General features: G+C 41.9%; 1 protein-coding gene across 1 annotated transcript; it reads left to right on the plus strand.

Annotated features, from left to right (window-relative positions):
* The first annotated feature begins 4,013 nt into the window (after positions 1–4,013).
* On the plus strand, positions 4,014–25,246 carry LOC129357638 (putative ferric-chelate reductase 1). Its single transcript, XM_055026728.1, has 15 exons — positions 4,014–4,096; positions 4,464–4,599; positions 4,764–4,861; positions 4,948–5,103; positions 9,335–9,529; positions 9,654–9,755; positions 9,846–9,996; positions 11,679–11,786; positions 12,268–12,380; positions 12,473–12,559; positions 24,068–24,159; positions 24,349–24,407; positions 24,480–24,620; positions 24,874–24,902; positions 24,973–25,246. Exons 1-15 carry the CDS (start codon positions 4,079–4,081, stop codon positions 25,048–25,050), a joined length of 1,563 nt encoding a protein of 520 aa, XP_054882703.1. The 5' UTR covers positions 4,014–4,078; the 3' UTR covers positions 25,051–25,246.
* The last annotated feature ends 1,120 nt before the right edge of the window (positions 25,247–26,366 follow it).

The following is a 26,366-nucleotide window of genomic DNA, read 5'->3' on the forward strand; positions in this document are numbered from 1 at the left end:
CAGCGATGGTTGAGGAGATCATTAAAACTCCTGCTCTGCTCCTCAGTCGCTCTTTGAGTCGCTTTTTATTTCTTAATGGATCTGAAACACAATGAATTGCACAACACCTTGTTGTAACAATAATAATGACTGATTATTCATTTTAACACGTTTTGTTGATTTTTTTAAAATGATTATTCTTTAATGAAGCCACATGGGACAGTGATGTGACAACACAGTCACTGGCTTCAGGTCTGCAAAAGCACATTTGGAGAAGCAGCTTCACTGTGGACATTTTAGAAACACATTTTAGACATGATGCTCAGAGTCGTCTGTGGTGGAGACTTCAATGTAAGATGAAATCCTTCTGAAGAAAGAAACATTAAACTGTTAATTGGAGCATCGGCAGGAAGATAAAGAAGATGATTAAAGATACTTTACTCAGCAGCTCAACACTCATATTCCACAATTTACTTTTTCATGGATAACAAGGATTTAGTTCGAGTAGAAAAATGTCATATCAGGCTGATCAGTGACATGCAGTGAGGTTCATAACCTGTGAGGCACCAACTAAATCATCATCGGATTTACAATATAGACCCCCTGCATGTTATTGTTTATGTAAGGAAATTTGGCGCATGTAAAAGCTGGAAGGCAAAAACATTATTCCTGTACATGTCATCAAACATGTCATCCACAGCCGCGCTGCACATTGATCTGTTAACTGAGTCAAACTTGGATCTGTAGATATGATTCATTTTATGCTCCACAGCAAAGGGAGGAACAGTTAAAGTCCAACTCAACAACATTTTCCTCTTTCTCTGTATTAGCGTAGCTTAGCTCAGACTCGTTGTCATAGCAATTAAGAACAATGAAACAGACAAAAAAAAACACTCAAATATTTCCAACACAAAGAACAAGACATTCAGTCTGCTGCAGCAGTTTGGTGTTAGGCTTAATGTTAATTTTGCGATTAGCTCCAAGGCTAGCTCCAAGGCTAGCTCCATGGCTAGCTCCATCACTAGCTCCATGACTAGCTCCATGGCTAGCTTCCTGGCTAGCTCCCTGACTAGCTCCCTGGCTATCTCCCTGGCTAGCTTCCTGGCTAGCTCCCTGACTAGCTCCCTGGCTATCTCCCTGGCTAGCTCCATGGCTAGCTTCCTGGCTAGCTCCCCGACTGGCTCCCTGGCTAGCTCCATGGCTAGCTTCCTGGCTAGCTCCCTGACTAGCTCCCTGGCTAGCTCCATGGCTAGCTCCATGGCTAGCTCCATGGCTAGCTTCCTAACTAGCTTCCTGGCTAGCTCCCTGGCTAGCTCCATGGCTAGCTCCCTGGCTAGCTCCAAGGCTAGCTCCGTGGCTAGCTCCCTAGCTAGCTTCCTGGCTAGCTCCCTGGCTAGCTCCATGGCTAGCTTCCTGGCTAGCTCCATGGCTACCTTCCTGGCTAGCTCCCTGACTAGCTCCCTGGCTAGCTCCCTGGCTAGCTCCATGGCTAGCTTCCTGGCTAGCTTCCTGGCTAGCTCCATGGCTAGCTCCAAGGCTAGCTCCAAGGCTAGCTCCATGGCTAGCTCCCTGGCTAGCTCCATGGTTAGCTCCATGGCTAGCTCCAAGGCTAGCTCCGTGGTTAGCCCCAGGGCTAGCTCCATGGCTAGCTCCAAGGCTATCTTCCTGTTACTGTCTCTTCCTCTGCAGTGTGCAGTCTCAGTGTCTGGGATGAGCGCCCCCTGCCATGAGGCCAGAGAACTGCCTGCCTCACCTCCAGTCTGTTCCCTGGTTTCTGCTCAGCTCAAAACACGTTACACACACAGTTGGAGAGGAAAAGCGCTGAAGGTTATATAGATGAGCTAAATGTTGTAAAATCAGTTGCTATATGAAATATTTTGTCAGCGTTTTAGTGGCGGCGGTCAGACAGGAGGAGCTGCTGAGTAGCAGCAGTGCAGTGGGCCAGAGGTTGATGAATCCAGGTGAGGCTCGACTCAATGCTGCCTCACCTGCTGCTCTTCTGAACAACTTCAGAGATTTTGAAGAAATAATCATCAAAATTGGTTAAGCTCAATAAAAATAATTACTTTGTAGTCCAAACCACAGGGTGACAACAACAATGTTACTTTATCATTATATATAATTTTTCCATGATGACAGGATGAAGGGTAAAACTAAAGAAAGGTTAAGATAACAACTCCAGACATATATACAGGGTAATGGCAATGGAGAATATAGTGTCCCGATCGAATCACAGTTCTTTAATGAATGCTTTTGTATGTGAACACACTGTAAGAGCAACAAAATATACAAATAATATACCATTAATAAAAACACTCACCTTGTTCTCATCAACCCTAACCCTCACCTCTCTCTCCAGGTGATCCAGGTGATGAGTGATGCATCGACTATGACACCAACAACTGGACCTTTTGAAGCAACAGACCAACTGGAACATTTTGGGGAAACTTTCATCAAAACTGGATCTCATTAAAACTTTCCTTACATCATCCCTTAAACAGAGAGAATAGAATATTTTTGCCCACCCAGAGACAGAAGAACCAACATCATTCTGAACAACCAGCTGATCTTCGCCAAATTCTTCATCCACTGCTGTAAAGCTTAAAGCTTCAGGACCTTAAAACTGAGGAATATCAAGCAGGGAAAGCAGCTCTGAGCCGATAATGATCTGAATTGATGTGAGAACTGAAGGCCTTTGCCTTTATCTGTTTGATGTCTGACAAATTTGATTTATATTTGTATTGTACTTTTTTATAACTTCATAATTTCATGTGTTCCTTAACCCTACAAGACTTGACATCTTCATGGAGGTACAAGCCACATGATCCTGTACGATTGTTGTGTTAGCAGAATCACTTTTGGCTCAGCGTTCCACGTGACACAGTTTGGTTTCATGTTTCCTTTGTTTGAAAGACAAAACCCTGATTTTTACACAGTGTGTTAAACCAGACAGGTCGGGTCATGTGACGCAATAATCCAACAACAAATGAGAGCACAAAACATTCATCATGTCAACAACCCCATTGCTCACATTTGGGTAACTTTTTCTGACTTAATATTTCAACTAAAATACCTTCATGAGACGCCAAACAAACATTTTCTACTTCCTCAACTGAATCTTTGTTGCTGGTTTGGTTAGTATGTCTGCAACCATTTCATTAGTTGGACAATACTCTAGAAAACCTTTTCTCTCATTTATAACTGATATGACCAAATTATATTTAATATCAACATGCTCACATCTTTGTCTGTACACAGGATTTTTTGGCTATGGAAATGGTCCCCTGATTGTCCCCATAGATGTTAGCCAAATAATCCAGACCATGCATGTTGGACAACACTTGTCTCAAGCATAAGCACTGCTCTACAGCAGCAGCCATGTTGACATGATGATATGTTTTACTGAGAAATCAATCAGAAGCGCCGTGGATTTGGTTGGACCGCCTCTCTGGCTGCAGTGTGCGCTCCAGACAGGAAACAAATTTTAACACAAGAACATCTTCGCATTCAAACGGTTCCAGGAAGCTGAGAGCTTCATGCTGGTGAAGCCAGGAGGAGCTGAAGGTCAGACTGGAAGGTCAGACTGGAAGGTCAGACTGGATGATGGATCTGGGAGACGTCCAGCTCGTCTAGCTGAATACTCCAGCTGTCAGAGTCATCGCTGATTTTCCTGCTTCTGTTCAGGGAAAAAGTTTAACTTTAGTTGTTTCCTCTTTCTGCCTGTGAACGGCACAGAACCGCCTCCAGCTTCCTGCAGGAAACAGGAAGTTCCCTCTGCTCCCTCAGGCGAGCTGCTGCTCAGGAAACCAGAGAACTGCAGCTTCTGCCGGCTTCCCTCCCATCGTATCACCTGTCGGCACAAAGCCCCGCCCTCAGCAGGTGTAGCTCTGTCTCCTCCTCTCCTGCAGCATTGGAGCTGCTGCGCATCATGAAGCGGATCGCGCTGCTGCTGGTTCTGATCTGGGCCGCTCCTGCCGCTCGCTGCTACCCTCAGGCTTGGTGTCGGAGAGCTGCGCGGACATGACCCCCAACCACCACGCCGCTCCCCAGACCGCCGCCGCGCCGTTCACCGTGGGAGCGGAGCGGAGCGGCCCCGTGCATGGAGGACAGGTCAAAGGTCAGTCGCCGAGCCTTCAAAGGTAAAAAACACTTGACTGGTCCTCTAGACAAAATGTCATAATTAGGTTTTTGTTCGTTTTCTACAAACAGAAACCTGTCTGTCCACTGGTAACCAGCTTCTCCCCCACCCCAGTAGTGACTCAGCAGTATTCTGCCTTTCAAAATAAAACTCAGACACGGTTCGCTTGTTTCTCAATTATTATATTTCTCGGTGTGCAGCAGGAAGTGGTCCGTCACTGATCTTCCTCCTGTCTCTGGTTGCTGTGGGTTCTGTTCCACAGAACCAGAACCTCCATCATGGAACAGCAGGATCTTTACTGGACTGGGGGTTCTGGTCCCAGTCTGACAGCCTTCCTGTTCTCCAGTCTCTCTCCAGGGTCCGAGTTCCGGTCCATTTATCGGGTTCCTGCTGGAGGCCAGAGAGCCGGGAGGCCGGTCTGCTGTGGGCTCGTTTCTACTGGGTTCTGGTCCGGCCGGCTCCTCGCTTGCTTCCAGAAACCCGTGAGTGCTCCTCCCACCTGCACTGAAATGCATGACTGAACCTGGAACCTGATGGTACCAAAAACGGAGTGACCTGGGTCCAGAACCAGGGTCCAGAACCAGATCACTCTGCAGAAACTCCAGGAATCACCAGAATCAGAGACCTCTAATGTTTGTGTCCTCAGAACTCTGCCGTCTCCCACTCCTCTGGTTCTCCAAAGAGCAACATCCAGGTGACCTGGCAGCCGGACCGAGACAGAACCGTTGGAGCGGTCCAGTTCCAGTGAGGCTCAGATGGGTCCTTCCAGGTTCTGCTGCGGTTCTGCAGCTCAGTCTGGACCTCAGGTGCTTCTCTTCTCGTTCCTGCAGAGCCTCCTTTGTTCAAAGCTACAGAACTTTCTGGGTCGGAGTGAAAAGTCCGGTTCTGAGTCTGAATGGAAGCCGGGCGCGGATACCGGCACCCCGCCTCCCGGCACCCCGCCTCCCGGCACCCCGCCTCCCGGCACCCCGCCTCCCGGGTTTGCTGTGAGTGACCGTCGTTCAACTGGAGTCTGGATTTAGTTTCTGATTCCAACCACAGAACCTCCCCAGTCACACAGGAGGAACCGGGCTGTTTGGGTCTGAGAGGCACCAGAACACTTAGTCCGTTTGACCCGTAAAACTAAAACCAGAACTTTCAGATCAGCTGCAGCTCGAGAAACATCTGAAGCTCAGCAGGATCAGAATCAAGATCAGAATCAGTTCTAGCCTTTGGGTCTGAATAAAAACACTTTCTGTATTTCTTTTGGCTTAGAGGTTATGTCAAGGTCAGGGTCAAGGTCAGGGTCAAGGTCAGGGTCAAGGTCAGGGTCAAGGTCAGGGTCACCCAGTGGAACCTGCTCAGATTTAGTCTAAATCCCATCATGTCTAAGTGCATCTCGGCTGAATCAGTTATTGCTTCTATCGCATTATAACTGCAGATTGCTGTGATTAAAGGCAGGTTCCACCAGCTGCTGCTAGTTTGTAGGGATTTCATCTTATGGTAATTGTTCTGCTCAGGGTGTCTCACTGAGATTGTGACAAAATCTTGTAATCTTTATGTAAATTGAGTTATTTTTCATGTTGTGGACTTGAATATGCACATATGGATGATTGAGTTTTTCTTTTAGATATCTCTGAGTTTAACCTCTTCTTTTCCTTTTGGCTTTTTCCCTTCAAAGGTTCCCACAGCGAGTCGTCCGTCTCCATGTAACCCTGTCTTCCGACTACATTCATGTCTCTCCTAAAGACAAGCTCAACATCTTCATCACTGCCACCGTGTCGCTCACCTTTCCTTTCATTCTCACTAAAACTCTTTCACATCTTGGACCCGTTTCTGTTGAGCCGAGGTTCTTCAAATCTTTCACTATCTTTATTTCTGTTCCCTGTAACCTCTTGTCTCCACTTCATTATGCATTGTGTCTTTCTACAGCCTTCATTCCTCCACTTGTTCTCTGCTCTCACCACAGATCACAATGTCATCTGCAAACATGAATATGAAGATTCATGTCATCAACTTGTCCATCCCCACAGAAACAGGAAAGGCTCAGAGCCCATCCTTAGTGAAGTCCCACTTCCACCTTGAACTGCTCTGTCCCTCCTGCAGCACACCTCACCACAGTCTGACATCCATGTCCTTCACCACTGTGACATGTTTCTCTGTTTGTCCAGACTTCCTCATGCAGAACCACAGCGCCTCTTTAGGAATCATGTCATACGCTTCCTCTAGATCTACAGAAACACAGAGCATCTCCTCTCATATTCTCTGGACCTTTCTATCAACATCCACAATGCAGTGATTGCATCTTTAGAACATTTTCTTGAATGTTTATGAAAACCATAGTGCTGTTCACTTCTGACCTCAGTCTGGCTTCAACAACTTGTTCCTTTATCTTCATTGAATGAGTCATAACTTTATTCCTCTGTAATTGCCACAATTTTGGACATCTCCCTTATTCTTGAAAATTATTACCAGCAAACTTCTCCTCCATTCCTCAGGCATCTTGTCCCTCGAGAATCTCATTGAACAGCTTTGTCAAAACTCTTCTGCTGGCTCTGATAGACACTTTCATTCCTCCACAGGTTTGTCATCTGGACGACTGCCTTTAACTCTTGATCCTTACTAATCGCTGCTACTTCCTGATCCACAGGAAATAGATTAGCTTAAAGGCAAGAGACTCGTTATTACAGACTGCCGGCAAAACTGAGTGTCAAGCCAAATAAACCGAGTCACATCTACAGTTAAACAGGAAGTCTCATGTTCTACTTCCTGTTTCCTGGAACAGGACATAGGAAGCAAACAAGATACACCATCTTGAAAATAACTAAGAACCCAACCTGACTAGGTCAGAACCAGTTCTTTCCTTGGGTCAGAACCAGTTCTTTCCTTGGGTCAGAACCAGTTCCTTCCTTTGGGTCAGAAACAGTTCTTTCCTTTGGGTCAGAACCAGTTCCTTCCTCTGGGTCAGAACCAGTTCCTTCCTTTGGGTCAGAACCAGTTCCTTCCTCTGGGTCAGAACCAGTTCCTTCCTTTGGGTCAGAACCAGTTCTTTCCTTGGGTCAGAACCAGTTCTTTCCTTGGGTCAGAACCAGTTCCTTCCTTTGGGTCAGAAACAGTTCTTTTTGGGTCAGAACCAGTTCCTTCCTTTGGGTCAGAACCAGTTCTTTCCTTGAGTCAGAACCAGTTCCTTCCTTTGGGTCAGAACCAGTTCCTTCCTTTGGGTCAGAACCAGTTCCTTCCTTTGGGTCAGAACCGGTTCTTTCCTTGAGTCAGAACCGGTTCTTTCCTCTGGGTCAGAACCAGTTCTTTCCTTTGGGTCAGAACCAGTTCCTTCCTTTGGGTCAGAACCGGTTCTTTCCTTGAGTCAGAACCAGTTCCTTCCTTTGGGTCAGAACCGGTTCTTTCCTCTGGGTCAGAACCAGTTCTTTCCTTGAGTCAGAACCAGTTCCTTCCTTTGGGTCAGAACCAGTTCTTTCCTTGAGTCAGAACCAGTTCCTTCCTTTGGGTCAGAACCGGTTCTTTCCTCTGGGTCAGAACCAGTTCTTTCCTCTGGGTCAGAACCAGTTCCTTCCTTTGGGTCAGAACCAGTTCCTTCCTTTGGGTCAGACCCAGTTCTTTCCTTTGGGTCAGAACCGGTTGCTTCCTTTGGGTCAGAACCAGTTCTTTCCTTGGGTCAGAACCAGTTCTTTCCTTTGGGTCAGAACCAGTTCTTTCCTCTGGGTCAGAACCAGTTCCTTCCTTTGGATCAGAACCAGTTCCTTCCTTTGGGTCAGAACCAGTTCTTTCCTTTGGGTCAGAACCAGTTCCTTCCTTTGGGTCAGAACCAGTTCTTTCCTTGGGTCAGAACCAGTTCTTTCCTTGGGTCAAAACCAGTTCCTTCCTTTGGGTCAGAACCAGTTCTTTCCTTGGGTCAGAACCAGTTCTTTCCTTGAGTCAGAACCAGTTCCTTCCTTTGGGTCAGAACCAGTTCTTTCCTTGGGTCAGAACCAGTTCCTTCCTTTGGGTCAGAACCAGTTCTTTCCTTTGGGTCAGAACCAGTTCCTTCCTTTGGGTCAGAACCAGTTCTTTCCTTTGGGTCAGAACCAGTTCCTTCCTTTGGGTCAGAACCAGTTCTTTCCTTGAGTCAGAACCAGTTCTTTTTGAGTCAGAACCAGTTCTTTCCTTGGGTCAGAACCAGTTCCTTCCTTTGGGTCAGAACCAGTTCCTTCCTTTGGGTCAGAACCAGTTCTTTCCTTGAGTCAGAACCAGTTCTTTCCTTGAGTCAGAACCAGTTCCTTCCTTTGGGTCAGAACCAGTTCCTTCCTTTGGGTCAGAACCAGTTCCTTCCTTTGGGTCAGAACCAGTTCTTTCCTCTGGGTCAGAACCAGTTCTTTCCTTGAGTCAGAACCAGTTCCTTCCTTTGGGTCAGAACCAGTTCCTTCCTTTGGGTCAGAACCAGTTCCTTCCTTTGGGTCAGAACCAGTTCCTTCCTTTGGGTCAGAACCAGTTCTTTCCTTGGGTCAGAACCAGTTCCTTCCTTTGGGTCAGAACCAGTTCTTTCCTTTGGGTCAGAACCAGTTCTTTCCTTGGGTCAGAACCAGTTCTTTCCTTGGGTCAGAACCAGTTCCTTCCTTTGGGTCAGAACCAGTTCCTTCCTTTGGGTCAGAACCAGTTCTTTTCTCGGGTCAGAACCAGTTCCTTTGGGTCAGAACCAGTTCTTTCCTTGGGTCAGAACCAGTTCCTTCCTTAGGGTCAGAAACAGTTCCTTCCTTTGGGTCAGAACCAGTTCCTTCCTTTGGGTTAGAACCAGTTCTTTCCTTGAGTCAGAACCAGTTCTTTCCTTGAGTCAGAACCAGTTCTTTCCTTGGGTCAGAACCAGTTCCTTCCTTTGGGTCAGAACCAGTTCCTTCCTTTGGGTCAGAACCAGTTCCTTCCTTAGGGTCAGAACCAGTTCCTTCCTTTGGGTCAGAACCAGTTCTTTCCTTGAGTCAGAACCAGTTCTTTCCTTGAGTCAGAACCAGTTCTTTCCTCTGGGTCAGAACCAGTTCCTTCCTTTGGGTCAGAACCAGTTCCTTCCTTTGGGTTAGAACCAGTTCTTTTCTCGGGTCAGAACCAGTTCCTTCCTTTGGGTCAGAACCAGTTCTTTCCTTGGGTCAGAACCAGTTCCTTTGGGTCAGAACCAGTTCCTTCCTTTGGGTCAGAACCAGTTCCCTCCACTGCCCAGGATCCTCTGATGATTGGTCCGCTGTCTCCCTGCAGTCCATCTCTAATGTCGGCTGCGGTTCCACCAAGCTGTGCTTCAGCCAGCCCCCAAAATGTAATCCGGCCATCAGCTCCAAATGCTTCTTCATGTCAGCCAGGCTTCTGACTCCGCCCAAATCCGGGGTCCGGTACGAGCTGTGCGGACCTGCTGAAGGATACATAGCTTTTGGGTGGTCAGATGATCGGAAGATGGTGAGGAGAACCAAATCAGATGTTGGTTATCAAGTCCAAATGTTTCCTGGACCTTTTCAGTGCTGCAGTGTCTGAGAAGGTCCAAGCAGACGGTTCAGTTTCTGCTCTTGTCTCCCATCCTCAGGGTAACGATGACATCTACCTCTGTGCCCTGAGCAGCGCTGGAATTGCTGATGTGCAGCGGGCCTTCTCTGTTGGACGGAAAGCTCCGGTGATTCAATCTAAGGTACTTCATCCCCACCAGAACGTCCTGGTTGAGGAGCGTCCAGAGGTTGGTTCCTGACCTCAGATGATGACCAGTGAATGTCTCTGGCAGGGACATGTCTCAGATATACAGATCTCCAACCAGAACAAGGTCCTGGCCTGCACATTCACCTCCAAGAACGCCATCTTCACTTCCAGGAGCTCCAACTTCAGCTCTGACAAATTCTTCCACCTCCTGCTGGCCTATGGACCCAGCACCAATGGTAGGTAGGAAGACCCGGACTCTGCAGATCCTTGTCAGAATCATCTATACTGAACAAAAATATAAATGCCCCATGTCAAATACTGTTGCCATGTGGAGCTAACAAGTGTAAATGGCCATTTGCTGACATTTTTTGTACCAAAGTTATATCTGTCTTGATCTGTCTATAATTTTTAATCCAACCTGCTGTCAGTGAGCCATTACTCAATAAGTTGTTTTTTAGCCAGTGCAGAGGTGGGACATGTCCTGCAGGTGATCAGACAAAATGAGCAACAGCTGCACAATTCTTGAACTGGGGACAATAAAAGCCCCCAAAATATTAAATGTGGGCACAGTTCATAAAGCCTCAGATGTCTCAAGTTATGTGGGAGCGTGCCATTGGCATGTTGGATGCAGGGACGTCCACTAGAGCAGTAACTGAATGGCTCAATGTCCATTATCGAACCACTGGCTGTTTAAGGGTTGGTTTCCAACAGACTGGCTGTCCTGCAAATCCACCCCATCCTCATGTGACCACTGCAGCACAAGATCACCACGTGTGACTCTGAGCCTGGGATCAGCTGAGACCAGCAACACGCACAGCTGATGAGACTATTGGTCTGCAGAACAGACACGTCACACCTCAGACTGTCTGTAAGCGCCTACGAGAAAAAAGTCAACTTCATGTTTGTTATGACATCTATAAAGAAAGACACAGTGAGCAACTATCAGTCAACACTAAAACATGCAAGAGAAGCTTTCTTTGCAGATGTCATAAACAAAATCATCCACAAAGCTCCATCTTTATCTGCAGCAGTTGACAGAATCACACCCTGCAGAGACTGAACCTCCTGAACTTCAGTCTAATGCAACAAGTTTTCAGCTTCTTTTCAGAGAAAATTCATCAAATCAGAGGATTAATCTGCACATCGACTCTGAAGCCAGAACCAAAGCTGGACCCAAACAAAACAAATGCAGAAAAAATGACCCATTTTAAACCATTAATCATAAAACCCTGGAAAAAATGATGAGTCGGTGAAGCTCCAGCTGCTGCTGTCTGGATGCTCTAGATCTATAGCTCTAGATCTATAGATCTAGAGCTATACAGCTCTAGATCTATAGATCTAGATCTATAGATCTGGATCTATGGGGTTAGGGTGAGTTGTAATTCAGCATCATTTGTTCCACCTTTTCACTCAACTTGCCGGCCATGGAACCAGAATCTAGCAGCCTGCAGCAGAAACTTGTTGTTTAGAGTCACAGGTGTATCAAGCAGTTCATCAAATGGCTCAACTCGTGTGTTTTGATCACCCAGCACATGATTATTGCTGTTCAATGTCATTATTATTGAGGGTTTTTTCTCTTGAGGCTACGCAGGCCAGCCAGTTTAAATACTGGAATAAATTATGACTGAAATCACAAATTCATTTTAAGTTGCATGATGTTATGTTTTCATAATGTAAAGCACTTTGAAATGCCTTGCTGTTGCAATCAATCAAATTTGATTGATTGATTGATTGAATGATAATCCAAATGGGTCAAAATCAAATTTCTCATGTGCAAAGGATTGACCATGCGCTACAAATGGCCAAACCACCAAGTCATCAATGACAATATGAAGATCAGTAATTATTGAAAATATAGTTTGAGTTTATAACCCAAATATTCATAAAAACTGTCCTCTGGCTCTTCTGTGTCCAACAGGGGTCATCATGGAGCACAAGAAAGCTTACAGCAGCAGCCACAAGGTGGCGCTGACATCTCCTAATGTGATGCAAAGTGATGGAAAGGAGCAGATGATCAGAGCCCACGGTGAGTCTTCCTCATCCTCGTTTTCATCAGTTTGACCTCTGACCTCCTGAAGGCATCATTGTGTTTCTGGTGACTGAGAATATCGATTAGAAGTCATTTATAGGCAGTGCAATAATTATTCTTAACCAATTGAACATTTGCCCATAGTGTACAAAATGCTTTAGCGATGCACAAATTGTTGATATTGTGATTCTATGAATGTTTTATTGTTTAAAGTCAAAGAAAATTTCCCCCTTGGTAGACTAAATAATTTTCTTATTTTTTCCTACAAACTAAAAGTGTTAGCTACCAAAACAAATTTGAATGAAAAGTTTGTTTTTTCTGTTCATATACTTACCAAGTGGAGGCGCTACACACGATGAATCGCAGTTTGTGGCAGATAAGAAGATGCTTGACTAGTATTGGTTTAGAGCCGTTAGCCATCGGACGGCCAACCGGGAGCCGTTAGCTGCTGGCAGCTAAACGACCCTGTGACCTCCAGGTTGCCTGATGCTGCTCGCCTGGATGACCTTTGGTCCGCTGGGGATGATTGTGGCTCGGTACCAGAGAAGACCAAGCCAGGTCCAGATGTTTGGCAAAGATCTGTGGTTTGTGGTGAGTTTCCATGTGGAGCCGGTTCTGACCCGCGGAGGCCCTTCAGTACCTGGCACCGTGCTGTCTCCATGACAACATGGATGTTCCTGCAGGTCCATGTCTCCGTGATGAGCTTCACCGTGGCAACCACCATCATCGCCTTCATCCTCGCCTTCTCATACCTTGGCGGCTGGGAATACGTAAGTGGAGCATTGCCGCCTGCTGGTTCTGATCCGTTAGACCAGAACCGCTGTTCTGACTATCAATGCTACCTTGTCAGATTTTCCTTCTGTGGTTCAGATAGATAGCTAACTCTACTAGCATGTTAGACATGTTTTAAATTCAGAGTTTGTAAGAATAAAACAGCATCAGATGGAGAAACTGCTTTTTATTGGAATTAAAGACAAATACAGATCATCACAACTCCTTTCATTTGTTGTATGACAGACTTAATTAAAATGAGCCACAATGTGTCATCGAGCTGCATATGATTGATATGCACTGATATTATAGGCTATTGCAGCTTCAGTCCCACATCTATTCAGCAAAGTCTAAGAATATAAGAGTAATTAAGCTCAAATATTTTAAAATATAGGGACGAAATAACCACAAAACAACATATTTAGTCCTGAGTAAGGGCCAAATAATAACTTGTTCACAGTAACAACATTGCAGACTAAACTAAAGCCATAATTATATTTACTAGCTGCTTTTATGAAAAGTAAACCATGAAGTCATCCAGCAACTTACTGAAAGCCTGGTATAAAATCAGTTAAATAAAGATTACTGTAATCTGCAATGAAATAAAACACATGAAACGAAACTGGATTTATCAGACATGTGCTGAGTCAGCAGAGTGTGACGTAGCATCCATGTGTGCGTCGCCACCAGGTAGGCACAGACCATCAGAACCGCTGTTCTGACCCGTTGTGCCCTGTGGGACCAGATCAGTTTACTGTGATTATGAGCTCAAATGGTGGCAGCGACTCTAACCGCCGGTGGAGCTGCAGCAGGTGACGCTGCTGCATCACCTGCTGCATCACCTGCTGCAGCTGCTTTTTGATTCAGAAAATGCTTAAAGGCTGATTCCAACTAATAGCTTCTTTAATCTACTCTAGTTAAAAAACTGCTACACCTGGACTGGATTATTCTATTTTACTGGCAAATGACTGGGAGCAGAAAGAAAAGAAAAGTCAAACTGGGCCAACAGGGAGCAGAGCCTTGGAGACATGAGGCGGCTCTAGATATTCTGCTATTAGAGCTGTTGTAGTAGATTAATGAAGCTGAAGGTAGTGAGAAATTAGAAATTGGAATTAAGCTTCAGCCATTTCCTGACTGGGAAGGTGCAGAGCAGGCTGAGCTTCTCACTAACTTCATAACGGCTTCCAGCTGCAGTCAGACTGAATATGCCAGTCCACTGGTCACAAACACCTGACAAAACTGATGTTTCCAACAAAATGAAAGAAAGTGAACCAGATGAGTTGTCAGGCAGCTCAAATTGTATGAAAATGTGAATAATTTTCCAAAGAGAAACTGAAAACGTCAGCAAAGGTTAGAAGAATAGCTTAGAGCAGCGCCAGGCATAGAGAGCCTGTAGACTGGCTGTCTGCAGTCCAACTGCCACCTGTTCATCCCCATAACCATCTCCATTCACATCCTCTGAGTTCTACTCTTGGTCATGTAACCGGTGTATACTAAAAGAGTTGTTTTCTGGCAACCTAGTCTTATACAACTGGTTAACCTTGATATGTTGAATTGAAGAAGGGAGTCGGATCAGGAGTTGCTGGTTGTTCTTTAATGCAGGTCACTGGCAGAGGCCTGGACAAAAGAAATAAAAATGTCCTTTAACTTGCAGCTCTTCCCCTAGCAGGTAAGCACATGGAGAAACCCTGTGACTAACTAATAACTAATAACAATATCTGGCCTAACATTTAAGTAAAATGTTCTTAACTCTCAGAAAGAATGCTCCTCTGTTTGTATTAAAACAAATAGACATTCACAGCTGCATGTACATACAATTATTTCAAATATTTCATAAAATGTGAGCTCAACCAAAAGCAAAGAAAATTTCCAACCTCTTCTCAGGCAGCCTAGCGCCAACTGAAGGTAGTACAGTACTGATGTCATAAGATGCTCTCTTACAGTACAGATACTGGTGCTTATCAGAATAAGTATAATAACAACATTCTTAAAATATAATAGGAACATAAGATTCTTCAGAATTAATCAGGATTTGGTGGAATTTCAAACATGATAATAAAAATAAATAAAAGCATATTTTCTAAAGTTGTTACAGTCACATCTGGTCCAGATGGTGGTCGGCAGTTTACCAGGCTGATTGACAGGAGGTCAGAGTTGGGATTGGGGGTTAATGTCAGGGTTATGGGGGTTAATGTCAGGGTTATGGGGTTAGGTGGGGTCATGTAGAACTGGGTCTGGGTCCAAGCAAATGTTTCAGACGGTTCTATTTCCACAGAGGAAACTGAACCTTCTCCTGAATCCATGAGAACATCCAGGCTGATGGGTCACATCCCATCAGCCTGGATGTTCTGGTTGCACCTGATCAGACAGAGGACAGATCCAGAGTGTTGATGATCTCACTTGCCATCTTCACCGGACTTTGAATTTGGGTTTGTAATTCAACTGTAATATTTCCAAACCATCCAGTGATGCCAAACCAGAACAGACTGACAGTCGCCCTGTTAAAGATTTTGGAGACGCCACATAATCTCAGAAATCAGAAACGCTGGTGAACCTTTGCCCAGACATTTGTCACGTGTCCGCCATGTCAGCTCGCTGTCTATGAACAAAGCAAATATTTAAAGACGTTTGATGGAGCAGCCATGATGGCTCTGGACTGCAGTCACTGACTGATTTAGAATTCAGAGAGTTTCCACGTGTTTGTTTATCTGCAGTTTGAGTCACTCCAAAAACCAAACTTTATGATTGTCAGGACTGTCTGTTAAAAGACTCAGAAAAACTATCATCTGAAAATGTTATTTACTGATTTGAGAGCAAACATTCATTTGCCTACAAAACAAAATGTAACCTTGTGGGTCGTGCCGACTTGGAATCAGAGAGAAATGAATTATATTTTATTCCAGAGATTTTTTTTCTCCAAGGGTTTTTGTTGGCTGTAGTGGCCCGTATATTTTTTGAAAGTAAGGAGAGAGGGGAAGACATGTGGCAAATGTTGCCGGGAATCAAACCTGCGTCAGCCGCGTCGAGGACTAAGGCCTCCATATGTGGGTTGTGCTAAACTACTACGCCGCCGCAGCAACGTCTTCCCAAGATATTTTTGATAAAGAGAACCAGTAAAATATGTAATATTGATTGTATTTACGAGATGTTGACAATTCGAGTGCCACGATGATCCACAGCAGGATTCCCAAAGTTACCAAGAAGTTCCTCAACTAGCAGCTTCTGCCACTTCCTGATTCTGTTGAAACAATCAGAATTTTCATGAAAACATCATAATTCCCTGAAATTTTCTGTTAATCATCAGTTCATCAGTTCATTCATCAGTTCATTCATCAGTTCATCAGTTCATTCATCAGTTCATCAGTTCATTGATCAGTTCATCAGTTCATCAGTTCATTCATCAATTCATCAGTTCATTCATCAGTTCGTTCATCAGTTCATCAGTTCATTCATCAGTTCATTCATCAGTTCATCAGTTCATTCATCAGTTCATTCATTCAGTTCATCAGTTCATTCATCAGTTCATCAGTTCATTGATCAGTTCATCAGTTCATCAGTTCATTCATCAATTCATCAGTTCATTCATCAGTTCGTTCATCAGTTCATCAGTTCATTCATCAGTTCATTCATCAGTTCATCAGTTCATTCATCAGTTCATCAGTTCATTCATCAGTTCATCAGTTCATCAGTTCATTCATCAATTCATCAGTTCATTCATCAGTTCGTTCATCAGTTCATCAGTTCATTCATCAGTTCATTCATCAGTTCATCAGTTCATTCATCAGTTCATCAGTTCATTCATCAGTTCATCAGTTGATTCATCAGTTCATTTATCAGTTCATTCATCAGTTCATTCATCAGTTCATCAGTTCATTCATCAGTTCATCAGTTCATTCATCAGTTCAATAGTTCATTCATCAGTTCATTCATCAGTTCATTCATCAGTTCGTTCATCAGTTCATCAGTTCATTCATCAGTTCATTCATAAGTTCATTCATCAGTTCATTCATGAGTTCATCAGTTCATTCATCAGTTCTTCAGTTCATTCATCAGTTCATCAGTTCATTCATCAGTTCATTCATCAGTTCATCAGTTCATTCATCAGTTCATCAGTTGATTCATCAGTTCATTTATCAGTTCATTCATCAGTTCATCAGTTCATTCATCAGTTCATTTATCAGTTCATTCATCAGTTCGTTCATCAGTTCATTCATCAGTTCATCAGTTCATTCATCAGTTCATCAGTTGATTCATCAGTTCATTTATCAGTTCATTCATCAGTTCATTCATCAGTTCATCAGTTCATTCATCAGTTCATCAGTTCATTCATCAGTTCATCAGTTCATTCATCAGTTCGTTCATCAGTTCATCAGTTCATTCATCAGTTCATTCATCAGTTCATCAGTTCATTCATCAGTTCATCAGTTGATTCATCAGTTCATTCATCAGTTCATTCATCAGTTCATTCATCAGTTCATCAGTTCATTCATCAGTTCATTCATCAGTTCATTCATCGGTTCATCAGTTCATTCATCAGTTCATTCATCAGTTCATTCATCGGTTCATCAGTTCATTCATCAGTTCATTCATCAGTTCATTCATCAGTTCATCAGTTCATTCATCAGTTCTTCAGTTCATTCATCAGTTCATCAGTTCATTCATCAGTTCATTCATCAGTTCATCAGTTCATTCATCAGTTCATCAGTTCATTCATCAGTTCATCAGTTCATCAGTTGATTCATCAGTTCATTCATCAGTTCATCAGTTCATTCATCAGTTCATCAGTTCATTCATCAGTTCATCAGTGCATTCATCAGTTCATTCATCAGTTCATCAGTTCATTCATCAGTTCATTCATCAGTTCATTCATCAGTTCATCAGTTCATTCATCAGTTCATCAGTTCATTCATCAGTTCATTCATCAGTTCATCAGTTCATTCATCAGTTCATCAGTTCATTCATCAGTTCATTCATCAGTTCATTCATCAGTTCATTCATCAATTCATCAGTTCATTCATCAGTTCATCAGTTCATTCATCAGTTCATCAGTTCATTCATCAGTTCATTCATCAGTTCATTCATCAGTTCATTCATCAATTCATCAGTTCATTCATCAGTTCATCAGTTCATTCATCAGTTCATCAGTTCATTCATCAGTTCATTCATCAGTTCATCAGTTCATTCATCAATTCATTCATCAGTTCATTCATCAGTTCATCAGTTCATTCATCAGTTCATCAGTTCATTCATCAGTTCATCAGTTGATTCATCAGTTCATTTATCAGTTCATTCATCAGTTCATCAGTTCATTCATCAGTTCATCAGTTCATCAGTTGATTCATCAGTTCATCAGTTCATTCATCAGTTCATTCATCAGTTCATCAGTTCATTCATCAGTTCATCAGTTCATTCATCAGTTCATCAGTTCATTCATCAGTTCATTCATCAGTTCATCAGTTCATCAGTTCATTCATCAGTTCATCAGTTCATTCATCAGTTCATCAGTTCATTCATCAGTTCATCAGTTGATTCATCAGTTCATTTATCAGTTCATTCATCAGTTCATCAGTTGATTCATCAGTTCATCAGCTCATTCATCAGTTGATTCATCAGTTCATCAGTTCATCAGTTGATTCATCAGTTCATCAGTTCATTCATCAGTTCATCAGTTCATTCATCAGTTCATTCATCAGTTCATTCATCAGTTTCATTCATCAGTTCATCATTGATTCATCAGTTCATCAGTTCATTCATCAGTTCATCAGTTCATTCATCAGTTCATTCATCAGTTCATCAGTTCATTCATCAGTTCATCAGTTCATCAGTTCATTCATCAGTTCATTCATCATTCATCAGTTCATTCATCAGTTCATTCATCAGTTCATTCATCGGTTCATCAGTTCATTCATCAGTTCATTCATCAGTTCATCAGTTCATTCATCAGTTCATCAGTTCATTCATCAGTTCATCAGTTCATTCATCAGTTCATTCATCAGTTCATTCATCAGATCATTTATCAGTTCATTCATCAGTTCATCAGCTCATCAGTTCATTCATCAGTTCATTCATCAGTTCATTCATCAGTTCGTTCATCAGTTCATTCATCAGTTCATCAGTTCATTCATCAGTTCATTCATCAGTTCATTCATCAGTTCATCAGTTCATTCATCAGTTCATTCATCAGTTCATCAGTTCATTCATCAGTTCATTCATCAGTTCATTCATCAGTTCATCAGTTCTTTCATCAGTTCATCAGTTCATTCATCAGTTCATCAGTTCATTCATCAGTTCATCAGTTCATTCATCAGTTCATCAGTTCATTCATCAGTTCATCAGTTCATCAGTTCATTCATCAGTTCATCAGTTCATTCATCAGTTCATTCATCAGTTCATCAGTTCATTCATCAGTTCATTCATCAGTTCATCAGTTCATTCATCAGTTCATCAGTTCATTCATCAGTTCATTCATCAGTTCATCAGTTCATTCATCAGTTCGTTCATCAGTTCATTCATCAGTTCATCAGTTCATTCATCAGTTCATTCATCAGTTCATCAGTTCATTCATCAGTTCATTCATCAGTTCATCAGTTCATTCATCAGTTCATCAGTTCATTCATCAGTTCATTCATCAGTTCATTCATCAGTTCATTCATCAGTTCGTTCATCAGTTCATTCATCAGTTCATCAGTTCATTCATCAGTTCATTCATCAGTTCATCAGTTCATTCATCAGTTCATCAGTTCATTCATCAGTTCATTCATCAGTTCATTCATCAGTTCATCAGTTCATTCATCAGTTCATCAGTTCATTCATCACTTCATCAGTTCATCAGTTCATTCATCAGTTCATCAGTTCATCAGTTCATTCATCAGTTCATCAGTTCATTCATCAGTTCATCAGTTCATTCATCAGTTCATTCATCAGTTCATCAGTTCATTCATCAGTTCATCAGTTCATTCATCAGTTCATCAGTTGATTCATCAGTTCATTCATCAGTTCATCAGTTCATCAGTTCATTCATCAGTTCATCAGTTCATTCATCAGTTCATCAGTTCATTCATCAGTTCATTCATCAGTTCATCAGTTCATTCATCAGTTCATCAGTTCATTCATCAGTTCATCAGTTGATTCATCAGTTCATTTATTAGTTCATTCATCAGTTCATTCATCAGTTCATTCATCAGTTCATCAGTTCATTCATCAGTTCATCAGTTCATCAGTTGATTCATCAGTTCATCAGTTCATTCATCAGTTCATCAGTTCATTCATCACTTCATTCATCAGTTCATCAGTTCATTCATCAGTTCATTTATCAGTTCATTCATCAGTTCATCAGTTCATTCATCAGTTCATCAGTTCATTCATCAGTTCATTAGTTCATTCATCAGTTCATTCATCAGTTCATCAGTTCATTCATCAGTTCATTCATCAGTTCATTCATCAGTTCATCAGTTCATTCATCAGTTCATCAGTTCATTCATCAGTTCATTCATCAGTTCATTCATCAGTTCATCAGTTCATTCATCAGTTCATCAGTTGATTCATCAGTTCATTTATCAGTTCATTCATCAGTTCATCAGTTCATTCATCAGTTCATCAGTTCATCAGTTGATTCATCAGTTCATCAGTTCATTCATCAGTTCATCAGTTCATTCATCAGTTCATCAGTTCATCAGTTCATTCATCAGTTCATCAGTTGATTCATCAGTTCATCAGTTCATTCATCAGTTCATCAGTTCATTCATCAGTTGATTCATCAGTTGATTCATCAGTTCATTTATCTGTTCATTCATCAGTTCATCAGTTCATTCATCAGTTCATCAGTTCATCAGTTGATTCATCAGTTCATCAGTTCATTCATCAGTTGATTCATCAGTTCATCAGTTCATTCATCAGTTCATCAGTTGATTCATCAGTTCATTTATCAGTTCATTCATCAGTTCATCAGTTCATTCATCAGTTCATCAGTTCATCAGTTTATTCATCAGTTCATCAGTTGATTCATCAGTTCATCAGTTCATTCATCAGTTCATCAGTTCATTCATCAGTTCATTCATCAGTTCGTTCATCAGTTCATCAGTTCATTCATCAGTTCATCAGTTCATTCATCAGTTCATCAGTTCATCAGTTGATTCATCAGTTCATCAGTTCATTCATCAGTTCATCAGTTCATTCATCAGTTCATCAGTTCATCAGTTCATTCATCAGTTCATCAGTTGATTCATCAGTTCATCAGTTCATTCATCAGTTCATCAGTTCATTCATCAGTTGATTCATCAGTTGATTCATCAGTTCATTTATCAGTTCATTCATCAGTTCATCAGTTCATTCATCAGTTCATCAGTTCATCAGTTGATTCATCAGTTCATCAGTTCATTCATCAGTTGATTCATCAGTTCATCAGTTCATTCATCAGTTCATCAGTTGATTCATCAGTTCATTTATCAGTTCATTCATCAGTTCATCAGTTCATTCATCAGTTCATCAGTTCATCAGTTGATTCATCAGTTCATCAGTTGATTCATCAGTTCATCAGTTCATTCATCAGTTCATCAGTTCATTCATCAGTTCATTCATCAGTTCATCAGTTCATTCATCAGTTCATTCATCAGTTCATCAGTTCATTCATCAGTTCATCAGTTCATCAGTTCATTCATCAGTTCATCAGTTGATTCATCAGTTCATCAGTTCATTCATCAGTTCATCAGTTCATTCATCAGTTGATTCATCAGTTGATTCATCAGTTCATTTATCAGTTCATTCATCAGTTCATCAGTTCATTCATCAGTTCATCAGTTCATCAGTTGATTCATCAGTTCATCAGTTGATTCATCAGTTCATCAGTTCATTCATCAGTTCATCAGTTGATTCATCAGTTCATTTATCAGTTCATTCATCAGTTCATCAGTTCATCAGTTGATTCATCAGTTCATCAGTTGATTCATCAGTTCATCAGTTCATTCATCAGTTCATCAGTTCATTCATCAGTTCATTCATCAGTTCATCAGTTCATTCATCAGTTCATTTATCAGTTCATTCATCAGTTCATCAGTTCATTCATCAGTTCATCAGTTCATTCATCAGTTCATCAGTTCATTCATCAGTTCATTCATCAGTTCATTCATCAGTTCATCAGTTCATTCATCAGTTCATCAGTTCATTCATCAGTTCATCAGTTCATTCATCAGTTCATTCATCAGTTCATTCATCAGTTCATCAGTTCTTTCATCAGTTCATCAGTTGATTCATCAGTTCATTTCATTCATTCATCAGTTCATCAGTTCATTCATCAGTTCATCAGTTGATTCATCAGTTCATCAGTTCATTCATCAGTTCATCAGTTCATTCATCAGTTCATCAGTTCATCAGTTCATTCATCAGTTCATCAGTTCATTCATCAGTTCATTCATCAGTTCATCAGTTGATTCATCAGTTCATTCATCAGTTCATCAGTTCATTCATCAGTTGATTCATCAGTTGATTCATCAGTTCATTTATCAGTTCATTCATCAGTTCATCAGTTCATTCATCAGTTCATCAGTTCATCAGTTGATTCATCAGTTCATCAGTTCATTCATCAGTTGATTCATCAGTTCATCAGTTCATTCATCAGTTCATCAGTTCATCAGTTCATTCATCAGTTCATTTATCAGTTCATCAGTTCATCAGTTGATTCATCAGTTCATCAGTTCATTCATCAGTTCATCAGTTCATTCATCAGTTCATTCATCAGTTCATCAGTTCATTCATCAGTTCATCAGTTCATCAGTTCATTCATCAGTTCATTCATCAGTTGATTCATCAGTTCATCAGTTCATTCATCAGTTCATCAGTTCATTCATCAGTTCATCAGTTCATTCATCAGTTCATCAGTTCATCAGTTCATTCATCAGTTCATCAGTTCATTCATCAGTTCATCAGTTCATTCATCAGTTCATTCATCAGTTCATCGGTTCATCAGTTCATCAGTTCATTCATCAGTTCATTCATCAGTTCATCAGTTCATTCATCAGTTCATTTATCAGTTCATTCATCAGTTCATCAGTTCATTCATCAGTTCATTCATCAGTTCATTCATCAGTTCATCAGTTCATTCATCAGTTCATCAGTTCATTCATCAGTTCATCAGTTCATTCATCAGTTCATTCATCAGTTCATTCATCAGTTCATCAGTTCTTTCATCAGTTCATCAGTTGATTCATCAGTTCATTTATCAGTTCATTCATCAGTTCATCAGTTCATTCATCAGTTCATCAGTTGATTCATCAGTTCATCAGTTCATTCATCAGTTCATCAGTTCATTCATCAGTTCATCAGTTCATCAGTTCATTCATCAGTTCATCAGTTCATTCATCAGTTCATTCATCAGTTCATCAGTTGATTCATCAGTTCATTCATCAGTTCATCAGTTCATTCATCAGTTGATTCATCAGTTGATTCATCAGTTCATTTATCAGTTCATTCATCAGTTCATCAGTTCATTCATCAGTTCATCAGTTCATCAGTTGATTCATCAGTTCATCAGTTCATTCATCAGTTGATTCATCAGTTCATCAGTTCATTCATCAGTTCATTCATCAGTTCATCAGTTCATCAGTTCATTCATCAGTTCATTCATCAGTTCATCAGTTCATCAGTTCATTCATCAGTTCATTCATCTGTTCATCAGTTCATTCATCAGTTCATTCATCAGTTCATCAGTTCATTCATCAGTTCGTTCATCAGTTCATTCATCAGTTCATTCATCAGTTCGTTCATCAGTTCATTCATGACACCTGCTGCTGGAATGTGAGGATTATGTCAGGTTTCTCCATGTATGTTAATATTTGGTTGCTAAATATGTGAAGTTTTCCATCTTTTCTTTGGGACAGAAATTCATATCAGACTGTGTTCAAAATGTAAAAGCTGAACAGGCTGAAGGTTTTCCTCTCTTTCCATCCATAAACAGAAACTTCCTGTAAGAAGGAAAGAAATGAAAATACATCCAAACTATTTGCTCTATTTCTGGGTTATTGTCGCTGAGTAATAAAACCATCTGATTGTGTCTGTTTGTGTTGGTCTGAGGGTTGTTAGGGTTGGGGTTAGGGGTCAGGGGTTAGGGGTCAGGGTAAAGAGCTATTTTTCATAAGCAGATCCATCTCAACATCACACAGACATAAACATGCACTGAATAAATCCTTTTTAATAATTTTTTGCAGCGGTAATAATGTTTTTATTGAGGATCTTTAAATGTGTACATATCTGAAATTTTAAATTGACTTTTGTTATTATACAAAATAGATGATAAATATTACTTATTGCGACTGAATGCAAATACATTTCCCCCCACGTCCCCTAGGGGCAGCATGGATGAAGCTAACTGCTAATAACAAGTCTATGACGACCTGATTAATAAAACGTGATCATCTGTTACGTAGTGCTGTCAGGAGGCCGATCCAACAGAACAGCGGAACCAGAACCTGGTACCACTGGGCTGGATTGATCTGCAGGGTTCTGTTTCTCCACAGGGAGTTCATTCAGTGCTGGGCTGCCTGGTTCTGACTCTGGTGCTGATCCAGCCCATCCTGGCCTTGACGCGCTGTGCGCCGCAGCATCCAAGGTCGGTTCCGGTTCTGACCGCTTCTGTTCTGGTACCTGATGGTTGGGTTCTTGAACAGCTTCCAAAATTCTTCCAGTCAGGATTTTAGCTGATAAAACTGAATGATTAGACCTATTTCCATTCTGGACCGGGCTGGAAGTCCAAAGTTTCCCAGTAAAACCAATAAAACCAGTTCTGGTTCTGTTTCAGGCGGTTCCTGTTCAACTGGGCTCATTTCGTCATCGCCGTGCTTCTGAAGGTCTTAGCAGGTGAGTTTCAGTTCTCCCACGGTGACATGAAGGCACCAGACCCTAATCAAGACTTCCTGACTCCGCCCACAGTGGCAGCCATATTTACAGGCATGATGATGATGGACAGCAGCAGCGATGGCTGGATGATGAAGGTTTTGGGCGGCTTCACCGGCTGGGAGGTGATGATGCTCATCCTGATGGAGCTGCAAGCCAGATGGCGGAGCGCCGCAGGTCAGAACCAGAACCGCTCAGCATCAGAACGGCTGGGCGTCTCACCAAAGTGTTATCGATTGTGTTTGGTTCTGGTCGGGTTCTGTCAAAGTTCTGTATATTTAAAGTCTAACAGTTCCGTCCATGGTTCTGACCCGTTCAGAGCAGCCGTTGGTATCAAAACGTAGTCTTTTGTTAGATCCTGCAAAGAGAACAAGTGTAAATCTTTCCCAGCATCCTCCTCTGACCTCTGACCTCTGTGCTGTGGTTGCAGATAGCAGCGATCCTGTGGAGCCTGACACGGTAAAGGAAAGGAGCCAAAGCAGCAAGTGAAGGCGGCGTTCCTGAATGACGGCAGCTCTCCTGTTTGCAGGTGGGACGGGACGTCCTGCTGGTGGCGCTCTTCCTCACCGGAACCTGTCCTTCCTCATCGCCCTGCTGGCTGGAATAGGACAGGCGGCGTCTCCCTAGGCTCTGCTCAGCTCTCACTCTGAGTTCGTTCTGTTCCTCACATGTTCAGCCGTGATGCAGAGATGAGTCCGTTATGATGCAGCTGAGGATGAGTTACATGTTTGTTCTACAGTGGAGAAACTTCAGCGCATTTGTAGCTGATCCCCAGTACTTGAATTAAAAACAGCCGGTCTCGACAGGTGATATTGGCTTTATTTCTCCTTTGATGATTTTGCTGGATCATCGTCAGGTCACTTGACTTCAAAACCTCCATCATCATCACCATCACCGTGAAAACTAAACAATACAAATATTAAAATACAACACAAATCAACAATACAACAACAAACAAAAACGTACCTCGCTGCCTTTACTGGGGAACGCCATTTCTTAGTCCAACGTTTGACAGTTCATTTGGTTCACTGCAATTCCCCAGTTTTATAGGCCCTGCCCTCTTTCTCTACGGCAGCCCGTGAGGTACGTATTAAACAAAAAATGCCAAAACATTACAAAATACCATTAAACCAAATAAATCACCAACAATGCAAACCAAAACAGACAAACATACATAAACAATCTGCAACAGTCTTAAATTAGAAATTCATTTAAATTGTTTAATTTAAATAAACTACAAATAATTTAGACATTTCATTTTACAATCCGTTACACTCCCACCAATAATGCCTGAACCATTACTAAAATTATGCATTATTTAAAAGTTTTTTTAAAAATCATGCCGATTGTTTAAAAACATGCTCGTCTGTGTACATTAAGTTTACAAATCATTTTCTAATAACACCACCAATTTTTGCACCGGTCTTTCTATTACTGAACTCTTAGAAATAATATCCCTACCTGATCTTTGTTCTCCTGTCCTCAATTTTACTTTTCGAACCAAGCCATCGCTATCAACAGTTGTTTCAACAACACGACCCAACTGCCACCTATTTCTTGGGAGAAAATCCTCTTTTACTATTACAATATCATTTATTTTTAAATTGCGAACTACATGCCATTTTTGTCTAATGGAAATATTCTGGAGGTATTCTCTCTTCCACCGACTCCAAAACTGCTCAACCAGAAACGGCACACGGCGCCAACGTTTTGAGGAATAGATATCCTCCCTCACAAATTTCCCTACAGGAGGCAAGGCAGACTCAGACTTCATCTGAAGCAGATGGTTAGGAGTTAAAGGTTCAAGAGAACCAGGGTCATTCATTCCCTTCAGTGTTAAAGGACGACTATTAATTATGGCCATGGCTTCATAAAAGAAAATTCTTAATGAAGCATCATCAAGTTTTCCCAAGTTTTGTGAGA

This window comes from Poeciliopsis prolifica, unplaced genomic scaffold (assembly GCF_027474105.1).
Source record: "Poeciliopsis prolifica strain line A6 unplaced genomic scaffold, Auburn_PproV2 SCAFFOLD271, whole genome shotgun sequence".
Lineage (NCBI taxonomy): Eukaryota > Metazoa > Chordata > Actinopteri > Cyprinodontiformes > Poeciliidae > Poeciliopsis > Poeciliopsis prolifica.

Bases quoted from the DNA above. Each gene is read 5' to 3' on its own strand.
- LOC129357638 (XM_055026728.1), top strand. The intron at 12,560-24,067 runs GTAAGTGGAGCA...GTTTCTCCACAG, and splicing joins ACCTTGGCGGCTGGGAATAC to GGAGTTCATTCAGTGCTGGG. The intron at 24,621-24,873 runs GTCAGAACCAGA...CTGTGGTTGCAG, and splicing joins CAGATGGCGGAGCGCCGCAG to ATAGCAGCGATCCTGTGGAG.